Source organism: Salmo trutta, unplaced genomic scaffold (genome assembly GCF_901001165.1).
Source record: "Salmo trutta unplaced genomic scaffold, fSalTru1.1, whole genome shotgun sequence".
In the NCBI taxonomy this organism is placed as follows: domain Eukaryota; kingdom Metazoa; phylum Chordata; class Actinopteri; order Salmoniformes; family Salmonidae; genus Salmo; species Salmo trutta.
Window position 1 is genome coordinate 16725 of NW_021822855.1, and position 22953 is coordinate 39677.

A 22953-nucleotide genomic window follows, 5' to 3' on the forward strand; every position below is an offset into this window, starting at 1 on the left:
TATCTATGTCATGTATCTATGTCATGTACAGTTTCTATGTGATGTCTGACTATGTCTCTATGTCATGTATCTATGTCATGTATCTATGTCATGTACAGTTTCTATGTGATGTCTGACTATGTCTCTATGTCATGTATCTATGTCACCAGGTGAACCAGGTGTGTTTAGAAGATGTGATGCATGAAGACGCAGTATCAGCTCTGAAGAACACAGCCGAGGTGGTCTACCTGAGAGTAGCCAAACCTTCACACCTCTACACACCTGACCAGTACAGTCCACCTGACCTCACCTGTATGTACACACCTCTACACACCTCTACACACCTTTACACACCTCTACACACCTCTACACATCTCTATACACCTCTACACACCTCTACACACCACTACACACTGTCACACACCACTACACACCGTCACACACCGTCACACACCACTACACACCGTCACACACCACTACACACCGTTACACACCACTACACACCGTCACACACCGTCACACACCACTACACACCGTCACACACCTCTACACACCTCTAACTCTACACACCTCTACACACCTCTATACACCTCTACACACCTCTAACTCTACACACCTCTAAAACCTCTACACACCTCTACACACCTCTACACACCTCTACACATCTCTATACACCTCTACACACCTCTACACACCTCTAACTCTACACACCTCTACACACCTCTATACACCTCTACACACCTCTACACACCTCTACACACCTCTATACACCTCTACACACCTCTACGCACCTCTACACACCTCTACACACCTCTACACACCTCTATACACCTCAACACACCTCTACACACCTCTACACACCTCTACACACCTCTAAACACCTCTACACACCTCTATACACCTCAACACACCTCTACACACCTCTATACACCTCAACACACCTCTACACACCTCTACACACCTCTACACACCTCTATACACCTCTACACACCTCGACGCACCTCTACACACCTCTACACACCTCTACACACCTCTACACACCTCTATACACCTCTACACACCTCTACGCACCTCTACACACCACTACACACCTCTATACACCTCAACACACCTCTACACACCTCTACACACCTCTACACACCTCTACACACCTCTACACATCTCTACACATCTCTACACACCTCTACACATCTCTATACACCTCTACACACCTCTACACACCTCAACACTTCTCTACACACCTCTATACACCTCAACACACCTCTACACACCTCTACACACCTCTACACACCTCTACGCACCTCTACGCACCTCTACGCACCTCTACACACCTCTACACACCTCTACACATCTCTACACACCTCTACACACCTCTACGCATCTCTACACACCTCTACACACCTCTACACATCTCTATACACCTCTACACACCTCTACACACCTCTACACACCTCTATACACCTCTACACATCTCTAACTCTACACACCTCTAACACCTCTACACACCTCTATACACCTCTACACAACTCTAACTCTACACACCTCTAGACTCCTCTACACACCTCTACACACCTCTACACATCTCTATACACCTCTACACACCTCTACGCACCTCTACACACCTCTACACACCTCTACACTACTCTACACACCTCTACACACCTCTAACTCTACACACCTCTACACCTCTACACACCTGAATACACCTCTACACACCTCTACACACCTCTAACTCTACACACCTCTACAAACCTCTACACCTCTACACACCTGTATACACCTCTACACACCTCTACACACCTCTATACACCTCTACACACCTCTACACACCTCTAACTCTACACACCTATACACACCTGTATACACCTCTACACACCTATAACTCTACACACCTCTACACCTCTAACTCTACACACCTCTACACACCTCTACACACCTCTACACACCTCTACACCTCTACACACCTCTACACACCTCTACAAACCACTACACACCTCTAAAACCTCTACACACCTCTACACACCTCTACACACCTCTACACACCTCTACACCTCTACACAACTCTACACACCTCTACACACCTCTAACTCTACACACCTCTACACACCTCTACACCTCTACACACCTCTACACACCTCTACAACTCTACACACCTGTATACACCTCTACACACCTCTATACACCTCTATACACCACCCCTACACACCTCTACACCTCTACACACCTCTACACACCTCTACACAACTCTACACCTCTACACACCTCTACACCTCCACACCTCTACACACCTCTAACTCTACAAACCTCTACACACCTCTACACACCTCTAACTCTACACACCTCTACACACCTCTAACTCTACACACCTCTACACAGCTCTACACACCTGTATACACCTCTACACACATCTACACACCTCTACACACCTCTACACACCTCTACACACCTCTACACCTCTATACACCTCTACACATCTCTACACATCTCTACACACCTATATACACCTCTACACACCTCTACACACCTCTACACACCTCTACACACCTCTACACACCTCTACACCTCTACACAACTCTACACACCTCTACACACCTCTAACTCTACACACCTCTACACACCTCTACACCTCTACACACCTCTACACACCTCTACACACCTCTACAACTCTACACACCTGTATACAACTCTACACACCTCTATACACCTCTATACACCTCTACACACCTCTACACACCCCTACACACCTCTACACACCTCTACACACCTCTACACACCTCTACACAACTCTACACCTCTACACACCTCTACACCTCCACACCTCTACACACCTATAACTCTACACACCTCTACACCTCTAACTCTACACACCTCTACACCTCTACACACCTCTACACATCTCTACAAACCACTACACACCTCTAAAACCTCTACACACCTCTACACACCTCTACACACCTCTACACACCTCTACACACCTCTACACCTCTACACACCTCTACACCTCTACACAACTCTACACACCTCTACACACCTCTAACTCTACACACCTCTACACACCTCTACACCTCTACACACCTCTACACACCTCTACACACCTCTACAACTCTACACACCTGTATACACCTCTATACACCTCTACACACCTCTACACACCCCTACACACCTCTACACACCTCTACACACCTCTACACACCTCTACACAACTCTACACCTCTACACACCTCTACACCTCCACACCTCTACACACCTATAACTCTACACACCTCTACACCTCTAACTCTACACACCTCTACACACCTCTACACACCTATACACATCTCTATACACCTCTACACACCTCTACACACCTCTAACTCTACACACCTCTACACACCTCTATACACCTCTACACACCTCTACACACCTCTACACACCTCTACACACCTCTATACACCTCTACACACCTCTACGCACCTCTACACACCTCTACACACCTCTACACACCTCTATACACCTCAACACACCTCAACACACCTCTACACACCTCTACACACCTCTACACACCTCTACACACCTCTACACACCTCTATACACCTCAACACACCTCTACACACCTCTACACACCTCTACACACCTCTATACACCTCTACACACCTCGACGCACCTCTACACACCTCTGCACACCTCTACACACCTCTACACACCTCTACACATCTCTATACACCTCTACACACCTCTACGCACCTCTACACACCTCTAAACACCTCAACACACCTCTACACACCTCTACACACCTCTACACACCTCTACACACCTCTACACATCTCTACACACCTCTACACATCTCTATACACCTCTACACACCTCTACACACCTCTATACACCTCAACACACCTCTAAACACCTCTATACACCTCAACACACCTCTACACACCTCTACGCACCTCTACGCACCTCTACGCACCTCTACGCACCTCTACGCACCTCTACACACCTCTACACACCTCTACACACCTCTACACATCTCTACGCATCTCTACACACCTCTACGCATCTCTACACACCTCTACACATCTCTATACACCTCTACACACCTCTACACACCTCTACACACCTCTATACACCTCTACACATCTCTAACTCTACACACCTCTAACACCTCTACACACCTCTATACACCTCTACACAACTCTAACTCTACACACCTCTAGACTCCTCTACAAACCTCTACATACCTCTACACATCTCTATACACCTCTACACACCTCTACGCACCTCTACACACCTCTACACACCTCTACGCACCTCTACACACCTCTACACACCTCTACACACCTCTACACACCTCTAACTCTACACACCTCTACACACCTCTACACCTCTACACACCTGAATACACCTCTACACACCTCTACACACCTCTAACTCTACACACCTCTACAAACCTCTACACCTCTACACACCTGTATACACCTCTACACACCTCTACACACCTCTATACACCTCTACACACCTCTACACACCTCTAACTCTACACACCTCTACACACCTGTATACACCTCTACACACCTATAACTCTACACACCTCTACACCTCTAACTCTACACACCTCTACACATCTCTACACACCTCTACACACCTCTACACCTCTACACACCTCTACACACCTCTACAAAACACTACACACCTCTAAAACCTCTACACACCTCTACACACCTCTACACACCTCTACACACCTCTACACACCTCTACACCTCTACACACCTCTACACACCTCTACACCTCTACACAACTCTACACACCTCTACACACCTCTAACTCTACACACCTCTACACACCTCTACACCTCTACACACCTCTACACACCTCTACAACTCTACACACCTGTATACACCTCTACACACCTCTATACACCTCTATACACCTCTACACACCTCTACACACCCCTACACACCTCTACACTTCTACACACCTCTACACACCTCTACACAACTCTACACTTCTACACACCTCTACACCTCCACACCTCTACACACCTCTAACTCTACAAACCTCTACACACCTCTACACACCTCTAACTCTACACACCTCTACACACCTCTAACTCTACACACCTCTACACAGCTCTACACACCTGTATACACCTCTACACACATCTACACACCTCTACGCCTCTACACACCTCTACACACCTCTACACACCTCTACACACCTCTACACACCTCTACACCTCTATACACCTCTACACATCTCTACACACCTATATACACCTCTACACACCTCTACACACCTCTACACACCTCTACACACCTCTACACCTCTACACACCTCTACACACCTCTACACCTCTACACAACTCTACACACCTCTACACACCTCTAACTCTACACACCTCTACACACCTCTACACACCTCTACACCTCTATACACCTCTACACATCTCTACACACCTCTACACACCTCTACACATCTCTATACACCTCTACACACCTCTACGCACCTCTACACACCTCTACACACCTCTATACACCTCAACACACCTCTACACACCTCTACACACCTCTACACACCTCTACACACCTCTACACATCTCTACACACCTCTACACATCTCTATACACCTCTACACACCTCTACACACCTCTATACACCTCAACACACCTCTACACACCTCTATACACCTCAACACACCTCTACACACCTCTACACACCTCTACACACCTCTACGCACCTCTACGCACCTCTACGCACCTCTACACACCTCTACACACCTCTACACATCTCTACACACCTCTACACACCTCTACACATCTCTATACACCTCTACACACCTCTACACACCTCTACACACCTCTATACACCTCTACACATCTCTAACTCTACACACCTCTAACACCTCTACACACCTCTACACACCTCTACACATCTCTATACACCTCTACACACCTCTACGCACCTCTACACCTCTACACACCTGAATACACCTCTACACACCTCTACACACCTCTAACTCTACACACCTCTACAAACCTCTACACCTCTACACACCTGTATACACCTCTACACACCTCTACACACCTCTATACACCTCTACACACCTCTACACACCTCTAACTCTACACACCTCTACACACCTGTATACACCTCTACACACCTATAACTCTACACACCTCTACACCTCTAACTCTACACACCTCTACACACCTCTACACACCTCTACACACCTCTACACCTCTACACACCTCTACACACCTCTACAAACCACTACACACCTCTAAACCTCTACACACCTACACACCTCTACACACCTCTACACACCTCTACACACCTCTACACCTCTACACACCTCTACACCTCTACACAACTCTACACACCTCTACACACCTCTAACTCTACACACCTCTACACACCTCTACACCTCTACACACCTCTACACACCTCTACAACTCTACACACCTGTATACACCTCTACACACCTCTATACACCTCTATACACCTCTACACACCTCTACACACCCCTACACACCTCTACACCTCTACACACCTCTACACACCTCTACACAACTCTACACCTCTACACACTTCTACACCTCCACACCTCTACACACCTCTAACTCTACAAACCTCTACACACCTCTACACAACTCTAACTCTACACACCTCTACACACCTCTAACTCTACACACCTCTACACAGCTCTACACACCTGTATACACCTCTACACACATCTACACACCTACACACCTCTACGCCTCTACACACCTCTACACACCTCTACACACCTCTACACACCTCTACACACCTCTACACCTCTATACACCTCTACACATCTCTACACACCTATATACACCTCTACACACCTCTACACACCTCTACACCTCTACACACCTCTACACACCTCTACACACCTCTACAACTCTACACACCTGTATACAACTCTACACACCTCTATACACCTCTATACACCTCTACACACCTCTACACACCCCTACACACCTATACACACCTCTACACACCTCTACACACCTCTACACAACTCTACACCTCTACACACCTCTACACCTCCACACCTCTACACACCTATAACTCTACACACCTCTACACCTCTAACTCTACACACCTCTACACCTCTACACACCTCTACACACCTCTACAAACCACTACACACCTCTAAAACCTCTACACACCTCTACACACCTCTACACACCTCTACACCTCTACACACCTCTACACACCTCTACACCTCTACACAACTCTACACACCTCTACACACCTCTAACTCTACACACCTCTACACACCTCTACACCTCTACACACCTCTACACACCTCTACACACCTCTACAACTCTACACACCTGTATACACCTCTACACACCTCTATACACCTCTATACACCTCTACACACCTCTACACACCCCTACACACCTCTACACACCTCTACACACCTCTACACACCTCTACACAACTCTACACCTCTACACACCTCTACACCTCTACACCTCTACACACCTATAACTCTACACACCTCTACACCTCTAACTCTACACACCTCTACACCTCTACACACCTCTACAAACCACTACACACCTCTAAAACCTCTACACATCTCTACACACCTCTACACACCTCTACACACCTCTACAAACCTCTACACCTCTACACACCTCTACACACCTCTACACCTCTACACAACTCTACACACCTCTACACACCTCTAACTCTACACACCTCTACACACCTCTACACACCTCTACACCTCTACACACCTCTACACACCTCTACACACCTCTACAACTCTACACACCTGTATACACCTCTATACACCTCTATACACCTCTACACACCTCTACACACCTCTACACCTCTACACACCTCTACACACCTCTACACAACTCTACACCTCTACACACCTCTACACCTCCACACCTCTACACACCTCTAACTCTACAAACCTCTACACACCTCTACACACCTCTAACTCTACACACCTCTACACACCTCTAACTCTACACACCTCTACACACATCTACACACCTCTACACACCTCTACGCCTCTACACACCTCTAACTCTACACACCTCTACACCTCTACACACCTCTACACACCTCTACACACCTCTACACACCTCTACACCTCTATACACCTCTACAAACCTCTACACACCTATATACACCTCTACACACCTCTACACACCTCTACACACCTCTACACACCTCTACACACCTCTATAAACCTCTACGCCTCTACACACCTCTAACTCTACACACCTCTAAACCTCTACACACCTCTACACACCTCTACACACCTCTAACTCTACACACCTCTACACACCTCTACACACCTCTACACCTCAACACACCTCTACACAACTCTACACACCTCTACACACCTCTACACCACTACACACCTCTACAAACCTCTACACACCTCTACATACATCTACACACCTCTACACCTCTACACACCTCTACACACCTCTACACATCCACACACCTCTACACAACTCCACACACCTCTACACACCTATATACACCTCTATACACCTCTACACACCTCTACATACCTCTACACACCTCTATACACCTCTACACACCTCTAAACACCTCTACACACCTCTACACACCTTTACACACCTATATACACCTCTATACACCTCTACACACCTCTACATACCTCTACACACCTCTATACACCTCTACACACCTCTACACACCTCTACACACCTCTACACACCTCTACACCTCTACACACCTCTACACGCCTCTACACGCCTCCACACATCTCTACACACCTATATACACCTCTATACACCTCTATACACCTCTACACATCTCTACACACCTCTACACACCTCTACACACCTCTACACACCTCTACACACCTCTACACACCTCTACACACCTGTATACACCTCTACACACCTCTACATACCTCTACACACCTCTACACCTCTACACACCTCTACACACCTTTACACACCTCTACACCTCTATACACCTCTACACACCTCTACACACCTCTACACACCTCTATACACCTCTATACACCTCTACACACCTCTACACACCTCTACACACCTCTATACACCTCTATACACCTCTACACACCTCTACACCTCTACACAGCTCTACACACCTCTATACACCTCTACACACCTCTACACACCTCTACACCTCTACACACCTCTACATACATCTACACACCTCTACACCTCTACACACCTCTACACACCTCTACACATCCACACACCTCTACACAACTCCACACACCTCTACACACCTATATACACCTCTATACACCTCTACACACCTCTACATACCTCTACACACCTCTATACACCTCTACACACCTCTAAACACCTCTACACACCTCTACACACCTTTACACACCTATATACACCTCTATACACTCTACACACCTCTACATACCTCTACACACCTCTATACACCTCTACACACCTCTACACACCTCTACACACCTCTACACACCTCTACACCTCTACACACCTCTACACGCCTCTACACGCCTCCACACATCTCTACACACCTATATACACCTCTATACACCTCTATACACCTCTACACATCTCTACACACCTCTACACACCTCTACACACCTCTACACACCCTCTACACACCTCTACACACCTCTACACACCTGTATACACCTCTACACACCTCTACATACCTCTACACATCTCTACACCTCTACACACCTCTACACACCTTTACACACCTCTACACCTCTATACACCTCTACACACCTCTACACACCTCTACACACCTCTATACACCTCTATACACCTCTACACACCTCTACACACCTCTACACACCTCTATACACCTCTATACACCTCTATACACCTCTACACACCTCTACACCTCTACACAGCTCTACACACCTCTATACACCTCTACACACCTCTACACACCTCTACACCTCTACACACCTCTACACACCTCCACACACCTCTACATACCTCTAACTCTACACACCTCTACACACCTCTACACACCTCTACACACCTCTACACACCTCTATACACCTCTAACTCTACACACCTCTACACATCTCTACACACCTCTACACACCTCTATACATCTCTACACATCTCTACACACCTCTACACACCTGTATACACCTCTATACACCTCTACATACCTCTAACTCTACACATCTCTACACACCTCTACACCCCTCTACACACCTCTATACACCTCTACACACCTCTACACACCTCTACACACCTCTATACACCTCTACACACCTCTACACACCTCTACACCTCTACACACCTCTACACACCTCTACATACCTCTAACTCTACACACCTCTACACAACTCTACACACCTCTACACACCTCTACACACCTCTACACACCTCTATACACCTCTAACTCTACACACCTCTACACATCTCTACACACCTCTACACACCTCTATACATCTCTACACATCTCTACACACCTCTACACACCTGTATACACCTCTATACACCTCTACATACCTCTAACTCTACACATCTCTACACACCTCTACACCCCTCTACACACCTCTATACACCTCTACACACCTCTACACACCTCTACACACCTCTATACACCTCTACACACCTCTACACACCTCTACACCTCTACACACCTCTACACACCTCTACATACCTCTAACTCTACACACCTCTACACAACTCTACACACCTCTACACACCTCTATACACCTCTACACACCTCTACACACCTCTACACACCTCTATACACCTCTATACACCTCTACACACCTCTACACCCCTCTACACACCTCTATACACCTCTGCACACCTCTGCACACCTCTGCACACCTCTATACACCTCTACACACCTCTACACACCTCTACACCTCTACACACCTCTACACACCTCTACACACCTCTACATTACCTCTAACTCTACACACCTCTACACACCTCTACACAACTCTACACACCTCTATACACCTCTACACACCTCTACACACCTCTATACACCTCTACACACCTCTACACACCTCTACACAGCTCTACACCTCTACACACCTCTACACCTCTACACACCTCTACACCTCTACACACCTCTACACCTCTACACACCTCTACACCTCTACACACCTCTACACACCTCTACACACCTCTACAAACCTCTAACTCTACACACCTCTACACACCTCTACACACCTCTACACACCTCTACACACCTCTATACACCTCTACAAACCTCTAACTCTACACACCTCTACACACCTCTACACCTCTACACACCTCTACACACCTCTATACACCTCTACAAACCTCTAACTCTACACACCTCTACACACCTCTACACCTCTACACACCTCTACACACCTCTATACACCTCTATACACCTCTACACACCTCTACACACCTCTACACACCTCTACACACCTCTATACACCTCTTCACACCTCTACACCTCTACACACCTCTACACACCTCTACACACCTCTATACACCTCTATACACCTCTACACACCTCTACACACCTCTACACCTCTACACACCTCTACACACCTCTACATACCTCTAACTCTACACACCTCTACACACCTCTACACACCTCTACACACCTCTACACACCTCTATACACCTCTATACACCTCTACACACCTCTACACACCTCTACACAGCTCTACACCTCTACACACCTCTACACCTCTACACCTCTACACACCTCTACACCTCTACACACCTCTAACTCTACACACCTCTACAGACTTCTACACACCTCTACACCTCTACACACCTCTACACACCTCTACACACCTCTACACACCTGACAGGTGTAGACCTCACAGTGAAATGCTGAATACAACAGGTGTAGTAGACCTCACAGTGAAAATACTGAATACAACAGGTGTAGTAGACCTCACAGTGAAATGCTGAATACAACAGGTGTAGACCTCACAGTGAAATGCTGAATACAACAGGTGTAGTAGACCTCACAGTGAAATGCTGAATACAACAGGTGTAGTAGACCTCACAGTGAAATGCTGAATACAACAGGTGTAGTAGACCTCACAGTGAAATGCTGAATACAACAGGTGTAGTAGACCTCACAGTGAAATGCTGAATACAACAGGTGTAGTAGACCTCACAGTGAAATGCTTCACCTTACAGTGAATTGATTACTTACAAGCTCTTAACTATGAATGCAGTTTTAACTCTTATTTTTCTTAAGAAAATATATACTAAATAAACTAAAGTAAAAACAGAGAGACAATAAAATAACAAAATAACAAGGCTATATACAGGGTATTACGGTACAGAGTCAATGTGGAGGCTATATACAGGGTATTACGGTACAGAGTCAATGTGGAGGCTATATACAGGGGGTACCGGTACAGAGTCAATGTGGAGGCTATATACAGGGGGTACCGGTACAGAGTCAATGTGGAAGCTATATACAGGGGGTACCGGTACAGAGTCAATGTGGAGGCTATATACAGGGTATTACGGTACAGAGTCAATGTGGAGGCTATATACAGGGGTACAGAGTCAATGTGGAGGCTATATACAGGGGGTACCGGTACAGAGTCAATGTGGAGGCTATATACAGGGGTACCGGTACAGAGTCAATGTGGAGGCTATATACAGGGGGTACCGGTACAGAGTCAATGTGGAGGCTATATACAGGGGGTACCGGTACAGAGTCAATGTGGGGGCTATATACAGGGGGTACCGGTACAGAGTCAATGTGGAGGCTATATACAGGGGTACCGGTACAGAGTCAATGTGGAGGCTATATACAGGGGGTACCGGTACAGAGTCAATGTGGAGGCTATATACAGGGGGTACCGGTACAGAGTCAATGTGGAGGCTATATACAGGGTATTACGGTACAGAGTCAATGTGGAGGCTATATACAGGGTATTACGGTACAGAGTCAATGTGGAGGCTATATACAGGGGGTACCGGTACAGAGTCAATGTGGAGGCTATATACAGGGGGTACTGGTACAGAGTCAATGTGGAGGCTATATACAGGGGGTACCGGTACAGAGTCAATGTGGAGGCTATATACAGGGGGTACCGGTACAGAGTCAATGTGGGGGCTATATACAGGGGGTACCGGTACAGAGTCAATGTGGAGGCTATATACAGGGGTACCGGTACAGAGTCAATGTGGAGGCTATATACAGGGGGTACCGGTACAGAGTCAATGTGGAGGCTATATACAGGGGGTACCGGTACAGAGTCAATGTGGAGGCTATATACAGGGTATTACGGTACAGAGTCAATGTGGAGGCTATATACAGGGTATTACGGTACAGAGTCAATGTGGAGGCTATATACAGGGGGTACCGGTACAGAGTCAATGTGGAGGCTATATACAGGGGGTACCGGTACAGAGTCAATGTGGAGGCTATATACAGGGGGTACCGGTACAGAGTCAATGTGGAGGCTATATACAGGGGGTACCGGTACAGAGTCAATGTGGAGGCTATATACAGGGGGTACCGGTACAGAGACAATGTGGAGACTATATACAGGGGGTACCGGTACAGAGTCAATGTGGAGGCTATATACAGGGGGTACCGGTACAGAGTCAATGTGGAGGCTATATACAGGGGGGTACCGGTACAGAGTCAATAGTGGGGCTATATACAGGGGGTACCGGTACAGAGTCAATGTGGAGGCTATATACAGGGGGTACCGGTACAGAGTCAATGTGGAGGCTATATACAGGGGGTACCGGTACAGAGTCAACGTGGAGGCTATATACAGTGGGTACCGGTACAGAGTCAATGTGGAGGCTATATACAGGGGGTACCGGTACAGAGTCAATGTGGGGGCTATATACAGGGGGTACCAGTACAGAGTCAATAGTGGGGCTATATACAGGGGGTACCGGTACAGAGTCAATGTGGAGGCTATATACAGGGGGTACCGGTACAGAGTCAATGTGGAGGCTATATACAGGGGGTACCGGTACAGAGTCAATGTGGAGGCTATAGACAGGGGGTACCGGTACAGAGTCCATGTGGAGGCTATATACAGGGGGGTACAGAGTCAATATGGAGACTATATACAGGGGGTACCAGTACAGAGTCAATGTGGAGACTATATACAGGGGGTACCGGTACAGAGTCCATGTGGAGGCTATATACAGGGGGTACAGAGTCAATGTGGAGGCTATATACAGGGGGTACCAGTACAGAGTCAATGTGGGGGCTATATACAGGGGGTACCGGTACAGAGTCAATGTGGAGACTATATACAGGGGGTACCGGTACAGAGTCAATGTGGAGGCTATATAAAGGGGGTACCGGTACAGAGTCAATGTGGAGGCTATATACAGGGTGTTACGGTACAGAGTCAATGTGGAGGCTATATACAGGGGGTACCGGTACAGAGCCATTGTGCGGGGGTACAGGTTAGTCGAGGTAATTTGCACATGTAGGTATGGTTAAAGTGACTATGTATAGATAATAAACAGCAAGTAGCAGTTGTGTAAAAAAAAAGGGAGGGGGGGCGCAATGTAAATAGTCTGGGTAGCCATTTGATTAGCTGTTCAGGAGTCTTATGGCTTGTGGGTAGAAGCTGTTTAGAAGCCTCTTGGTCCTAGACTTGGCACTCCGGTACCGCTTGCCATGCGGTAGTAGAGAGAACAGTCTATGACTGGGGTAGCTGGGGTCATTGACAATTTTTAGGGCCTTCCTCTGACACCGCCTGGTATAGAGGTCCTGGATGGCTGGAAGCTTGGCCCCAGTGATGTATTGGGCCGTACGCACTACCCTCTGTAGAACCTTTTGTGGATCTGTAGACCCATGCCAAATCTTTTTAGTTTCCTGAGGGGGAAAAGGTTTTGTCGTGCCCTCTTCACGACTGTCTTGGTGTGTTTGGATCATGATAGTTCGTTGGTGATGTGGTCACCAAGGACCTGGAAACTGAACAGTGTTGTAATGTACCAGGAGCCTAACTATACATATTCATCTCTCCCTGTCTCTCCAGCGTACATGGACCCAGACATGGGCCCTAACTACCTAGATTACCCACAATCCTCTCTGCCGCCACCCTCGCCACGACGCTACTCACCCATACCGCACGGCATGATAGGAGAAGACGACATCCCCAGGTCAGGACACACAGACACACACACACACACACACACACACACACAAATGTAAACGTAACTCATATCAAATCATGTCTGTCAAATCAGACATCAGATCATTACCTTGTCGGGTTCTATCTGTACGGAGACATATTGGGCTGAGTGTTACAGTAGATTATATATGTAGTAGAGAGACCAAGCTGAGGGTTACAGTAGATTATATATGTAGTAGAGAGACCAGGCTGAGGGTTACAGTACATTATATCTGTAGTAGAGAGACCAGGCTGAGTGTTACAGTGCATTATATCTGTAGTAGAGAGACCAGGCTGAGTGTTACAGTAGATTATATATGTAGTAGAGAGACCAGGCTGAGGGTTACAGTAGATCTGTAGTAGAGAGACCAGGCTGAGTGTTACAGTAGATTATATATGTAGTAGAGAGACCAGGCTGAGTGTTACAGTACATTATATCTGTAGTAGAGAGACCAGGCTGAGTGTTACAGTAGATTATATCTGTAGTAGAGAGACCAGGCTGAGTGTTATCTGTAGTAGAGAGACCAGGCTGAGTGTTACAGTAGATATGTAGTAGAGAGACCAGGCTGAGTGTTACAGTACATTATATCTGTAGTAGAGAGACAAGGCTGAGTGTTACAGTACATTATATCTGTAGTAGAGAGACCAGGCTGAGTGTTACAGTACATTATATCTGTAGTAGAGAGACCAGGCTGAGTGTTACAGTACATTATATCTGTAGTAGAGAGACCAGGCTGAGTGTTACAGTAGATTATATCTGTAGTAGAGAGACCAGGCTGAGTGTTACAGTACATTATATCTGTAGTAGAGAGACCAGGCTGAGTGTTATCTGTAGTGGATAGACCAGGCTGAGTGTTACAGTAGATATGTAGTAGAGAGACCAGGCTGAGTGTTACAGTACATTATATCTGTAGTAGAGAGACCAGGCTGAGTGTTATCTGTAGTGGATAGACCAGGCTGAGTGTTACAGTAGATATGTAGTAGAGACCAGGCTGAGTGTTACAGTACATTATATCTGTAGTAGAGATACCAGGCTGAGTGTTACAGTAGATATGTAGTGGAGAGACCAGGCTGAGGGTTACAGTAGATATGTAGTGGAGAGACCAGGCTGAGTGTTACAGTATATATGTAGTGGAGAGACCAGGCTGAGTGTTACAGTACATTATAGCTGTAGTAGAGAGACCAGGCTGAGTGTTACAGTACATTATATCTGTAGTAGAGAGACCAGGCTGAGTGTTACAGTAGATATGTAGTAGAGAGACCAGGCTGAGTGTTACAGTATATATGTAGTGGAGAGACCAGGCTGAGTGTTACAGTACATTATAGCTGTAGTAGAGAGACCAGGCTGAGTGTTATCTGGAGTAGAGAGACCAGGCTGAGTGTTACAGTACATTATATCTGTAGTAGAGAGACCAGGCTGAGTGTTACAGTACATTATATCTGTAGTAGAGAGACCAGGCTGAGTGTTACAGTACATTATATCTGTAGTAGAGAGACCAGGCTGAGTGTTATCTGTAGTGGATAGACCAGGCTGAGTGTTACAGTACATTATATCTGTAGTAGAGAGACCAGGCTGAGTGTTATCTGTAGTGGATAGACCAGGCTGAGTGTTACAGTAGATATGTAGTAGAGAGACCAGGCTGAGTGTTACAGTACATTATATCTGTAGTAGAGAGACCAGGCTGAGTGTTATCTGTAGTGGATAGACCAGGCTGAGTGTTACAGTAGATATGTAGTAGAGAGACCAGGCTGAGTGTTACAGTACATTATATCTGTAGTAGAGAGACCAGGCTGAGTGTTACAGTAGATATGTAGTGGAGAGACCAGGCTGAGTGTTACAGTACATTATATCTGTAGTAGAGAGACCAGGCTGAGTGTTAACTGTAGTGGATAGACCAGGCTGAGTGTTACAGTACATTATATCTGTAGTAGAGAGACCAGGCTGAGTGTTATCTGTAGTGGATAGACCAGGCTGAGTGTTACAGTAGATATGTAGTAGAGAGACCAGGCTGAGTGTTACAGTACATTATATCTGTAGTAGAGAGACCAGGCTGAGTGTTATCTGTAGTGGATAGACCAGGCTGAGTGTTACAGTAGATATGTAGTAGAGACCAGGCTGAGTGTTACAGTACATTATATCTGTAGTAGAGAGACCAGGCTGAGTGTTACAGTAGATATGTAGTGGAGAGACCAGGCTGAGGGTTACAGTAGATATGTAGTGGAGAGACCAGGCTGAGTGTTACAGTATATATGTAGTGGAGAGACCAGGCTGAGTGTTACAGTACATTATAGCTGTAGTAGAGAGACCAGGCTGAGTGTTACAGTACATTATATCTGTAGTAGAGAGACCAGGCTGAGTGTTACAGTAGATATGTAGTAGAGAGACCAGGCTGAGTGTTACAGTATATATGTAGTGGAGAGACCAGGCTGAGTGTTACAGTACATTATAGCTGTAGTAGAGAGACCAGGCTGAGTGTTACAGTACATTATATCTGTAGTAGAGAGACCAGGCTGAGTGTTACAGTACATTATATCTGTAGTAGAGAGACCAGGCTGAGTGTTACAGTAGATATGTAGTAGAGACCAGGCTGAGTGTTACAGTACATTATATCTGTAGTAGAGAGACCAGGCTGAGTGTTACAGTAGATATGTAGTGGAGAGACCAGGCTGAGGGTTACAGTAGATATGTAGTGGAGAGACCAGGCTGAGTGTTACAGTATATATGTAGTGGAGAGACCAGGCTGAGTGTTACAGTACATTATAGCTGTAGTAGAGAGACCAGGCTGAGTGTTACAGTACATTATATCTGTAGTAGAGAGACCAGGCTGAGTGTTACAGTAGATATGTAGTAGAGAGACCAGGCTGAGTGTTACAGTATATATGTAGTGGAGAGACCAGGCTGAGTGTTACAGTACATTATAGCTGTAGTAGAGAGACCAGGCTGAGTGTTACAGTACATTATATCTGTAGTAGAGAGACCAGGCTGAGTGTTCCAGTACATTATATCTGTAGTAGAGAGACCAGGCTGAGTGTTACAGTACATTATATCTGTGGTAGAGAGACCAGGCTGAGTGTTATCTGTAGTAGAGAGACCAGGCTGAGTGTTATCTGTAGTAGAGAGACCAGGCTGAGTGTTACAGTAGATTATATCTGTAGTAGAGAGACCAGGCTGAGTGTTACAGTACATTATATCTGTAGTAGAGAGACCAGGCTGAGTGTTACAGTACATTATATCTGTAGTAGAGAGACCAGGCTGAGTGTTACAGTAGATTATATCTGCAGTAGAGAGACCAGGCTGAGTGTTACAGTAGATTATATCTGTAGTAGAGAGACCAGGCTGAGTGTTACAGTACATTATATCTGTAGTAGAGAGACCAGGCTGAGTGTTACATTATATCTGTAGTAGAGAGACCAGGCTGAGTGTTACAGTACATTATATCTGTAGTAGAGAGACCAGGCTGAGTGTTACAGTAGATTATATATGTAGTAGAGAGACCAGGCTGAGTGTTACAGTAGATTATATCTGTAGTAGAGAGACCAGGCTGAGTGTTATCTGTAGTAGAGAGACCAGGCTGAGTGTTATCTGTAGTAGAGAGACCAGGCTGAGTGTTACAGTAGATTATATCTATAGTAGAGAGACCAGGCTGAGTGTTACAGTACATTATATCTGTAGTAGAGAGACCAGGCTGAGTGTTACAGTACATTATATCTGTAGTAGAGAGACCAGGCTGAGTGTTACAGTAGATTATATCTGTAGGAGAGAGACCAGGCTGAGTGTTACAGTAGATTATATCAGTAGTAGAGAGGCCAGGCTGAGTGTTACAGTAGATATGTAGTAGAGAGACCAGGCTGAGTGATACAGTAGATCTGTAGTAGAGAGACCAGGCTGAGTGTTATCTGTAGTAGAGAGACCATGCTGAGTGTTATCTTAGGGTGGTACTGTGTATGATAATGTCTTTGTTTGTCCTCCCAGTAGAGAGGCCAGGCGTGTGTGTATCCACCGAGGGTCGACTGGTCTGGGGTTTAACATCGTTGGAGGAGAAGACGGGGAGGGAATCTTCATCTCCTTCATCCTGGCTGGAGGACCAGCTGATCTCTCAGGAGAACTACGCAAGGGAGACCAAATCATCAGCGTGAGTAGTGTTATGTAGTGTTATGTAGTGTTATGTGGTGTTATGTAATGTTTTGTAGTGTTGTGTAGTGTAGTGTTACATAGTGGTATGTAGTGTTACATAGTGTTGTGTAGTGTTATGTAATGTTATGTAGTTTCATGTAGTGTTATATAGTGTTATGTAATGTTATGTAGTGTTACATAGTGTTACGTAGTGTTATATTGTCACAGTTGTCGTTGTGTTGGAGGACCAAAACGCAGCGGGAATGTCGATGCTCATCTTTATATTTATTAAATAAAGAGACCACGAAAAAACAACAAAACAGTTAGAACGACGAAGGACAGTTTCACAGGCTACATGAATACTAGCAGTGCAAAATACAACTACCCACAAAACCCAAACCAAACACACACCTATATATAGGACTCTCAATCAGAGGCAACTAGCAACACCTGCCTCCAATTGAGAGTCCACCACCCAAACCTAAACATAGAAAAACTAAACTAGACAGAACGTAGAAAACATACAAAACACAAACCCTCTGCCACGTCCTGACCAAAACTAATACAATTACTCCCTCTGCTGGTTAGGACGTGACATATATAATGTTATGTTGTGTCATGTAGTGTTACATAGTATTACGTAGTGTTATGTAATGTTATGTAGTGTTACATAGTGTTATATAATATTATGTAGTCTTATGTAGTGTTACGTAATGCTATGTAGTGTTACATAGTGGTATGTAGTGTTACATAGTGTTATGTAGTGTTATGTGGTGTTATGTAATGTTTTGTAGTTTTGTGTAGTGTAGTGTAACATAGTGTTATATAATGTTATGTTGTGTCATGTAGTGTTACATAGTGTTACGTAGTGTTATGTAATGTTGTGTAGTGTTATATAGTGTTACATAGTCTTATGTAATGTTATGTAGTGTCATGTAGTGTTACATAGTATTACGTAGTGTTATGTAGTGTTACATAGTGTTATATAATATTATGTAGTCTTTTGTAGTCTTATGTAATGCTATGTAGTGTTACATAGTGGTATGTAGTGTTACATAGTGTTGTGTAGTGTTATGTAATGTTATGTAGTTTCATGTAGTGTTACATAGTGTTACGTAGTGTTATGTAATGTTTTGTAGTGTTACATAGTGTTATATAATATTATGTAGTCTTATGTAGTCTTATGTAATGCTATGTAGTGTTACATAGTGGTATGTAGTGTTACATAGTGTTGTGTAGTGTTATGTAATGTTATGTAGTTTCATGTAGTGTTACATAGTGTTATGTAATGTTATGTAGTGTTACATAGTGTTACATAATATTATGTAGTCTTATGTAGTCTTATGTAATGCTATGTAGTGTTACATAGTGGTATGTAGTGTTACATAGTGTTGTCTAGTGTTATGTAATGTTATGTAGTGTTACATAGTGTTATGTAGTCTTATGTAATGTTATGTCGTATGTAGTGTTACATAGTGGTATGTAGTGTTATGTAATGTTATGTGGTGGTACATAGTGCTATGTAGTGTTACATAGTGTTACATAGTGTTATGTAATGTTACATAGTGTTATGAATTCTTATGTAATGTTATGTTGTGTTATGTTATGTAATGCTATGTGATGCTATGTAGTGTTATGTAGTGTTACATAGTGTTATGTAGTCTTATGTAATGTTATGTAGTGTTATGTAATGGTATGTTGTGTTATGTAATGCTATGTAGTGTTATGTAGTGTTACATAGTGTTATGTAGTGTTAAGTAATGTTATGTAGTGGTACATAGTTCTATGTAATTTTACTTAGTGCTATGTAGTGTTACATAGTGTCATGTACTGTTACATAGTGTCATGTAGTGTTATGTAGTGTCATGTAGTGTTATGTAGTGTCACATAGTGTTATGTAGTGTCACATAGTGTTATATCATGTTTTGTAGTGTTATGTAATGCTATGTAGTGTTGTGTAGTGTTATGTCACATTAATGTAATGTTATGTAATTAATGGTTATAACTTCTCTGCAGGTGAACGGTGTGGATCTCAGACATGCGACTCATGAACAGGCTGCAGCAGCTCTGAAGAATGCTGGACAGACTGTTACTATCATCGCCCAGTACAGACCAGAGGGTAAGAATATCACAGACCAGTACAGACCAGTACAGACCTGAGGGTAAGAATATCACAGACCAGTACAGACCAGTACAGACCTGAGGTTAAGAATATCACAGACCAGTACAGACCAATACAGACCAGAGGGTAAGAATATCACAGACCAGTACAGACCAGTACAGACCACTACAGACCAGAGGGTAAGAATATCACAGACCAGTACAGACCTGAGGGTAAGAATATCACAGACCAGTACAGACCAGTACAGACCTGAAGGTAAGAATATCACAGACCAGTACAGACCAGTACAGACCAGTACAGACCAGTACAGACCAATACAGACCAGAGGGTAAGAATATCACAGACCAGTACAGACCAATACAGACCTGAGGGTAAGAATATCACAGACCAGTACAGACCACTGTAGACTACTGTAGACTAATAAGGACTAACTACATACTAGGATAGACTACTACATTCTACTATAAACTACTATAGACTACTGTAGACTACTACATTCTACTATAAACTACTATAGACTACTATAAACAACTATAGACTACTATAGACCACTGTAGACTACTGTAGACTAATAAGGACTAACTACATACTAGGATAGACTACTACATTCTACTATAAACTACTGTAGACTACTATAAACAACTATAGACTGCTGTAGACTACTGTAGACTAATAAGTACTAACTACATACAGTAGTAGGATAAACTACTACATTCTACTATAAACTACTATAGACTACTATAGACTACTGTAGACTACTGTAGACTACTATAGACTAATACAGACTAACTGCATACTAGGATAGACTACTACATTCTACTATAAACAACTATAGACTACTGTAGACTACTGTAGATAAACTACAGACTACTATAGACTACTATATACTACTATAGACTACAGTAGATAAACTACAGACTACTATAGACTACTATAGACTACTATAGACTACTGTAGACTACTGTAGACTACTATAGACTACTGTAGACCACTGTAGACTACTGTAGAAAGTCTACAGTTTGTCTATAGTTATGTCAGACTACTATAGACTACTGTAGACTACTATAGACTACTGTAGACTATGCCAGACTACTATAGTCAAACTGTAGACTATGTCAGACTACTATAGACTTACTATAGACTTCTGTAGACTACGTCAGACTACTATAGACTACTGCAGACTACGTCAGACTACTATAGACAAACTGTAGACTACGTCAGACTACTATAGACTACTGTAGACTACGTCAGACTACTATAGACTACGTCAGACTACTATAGACTACTGTAGACTACTTCAGACTACTGTAGACTACTGTAGACTACTGTATACTACGTCAGACTACTGTAGACTACGTCAGACTATGTCAGACTACTGTAGACTACTATAGACAAACTGTAGACTATGTCAGACTACTATAGACTACTATATACTGTGTGTGTGTGTGTGTGTGTAGAGTACAGCAGGTTTGAGGCTAAGATCCACGACCTGAGAGAACAGATGATGAACAGTAGCATGAGCTCTGGGACCCTCCGAGCCAACAGGACCTTCTATGTCAGGTAAAGTAGTGTCATGTTAATGTAGCCCTATGTCATGCTAATGTCTCCCTGTCATGTTAATGTAGCTCTATGTCCTCTCTAT

General features: G+C 44.5%; 1 protein-coding gene across 4 annotated transcripts in view; it reads left to right on the top strand.

Annotated features, from left to right (window-relative positions):
• The window catches only part of LOC115185814 (disks large homolog 4), a gene marked incomplete at its 5' end in the record, with an annotated part of 46029 nt that overhangs the window by 15886 nt on the left and 7190 nt on the right, over positions 1 to 22953 (top strand). For 2 of the 4 annotated variants that reach the window (XM_029745829.1, XM_029745831.1), the window contains 5 exon segments: positions 150 to 291; positions 14941 to 15064; positions 19049 to 19208; positions 21206 to 21308; positions 22769 to 22871. In XM_029745829.1, the coding sequence (XP_029601689.1) occupies positions 150 to 291; positions 14941 to 15064; positions 19049 to 19208; positions 21206 to 21308; positions 22769 to 22871 (632 nt within the window). 4 annotated transcript variants of the gene reach the window in all.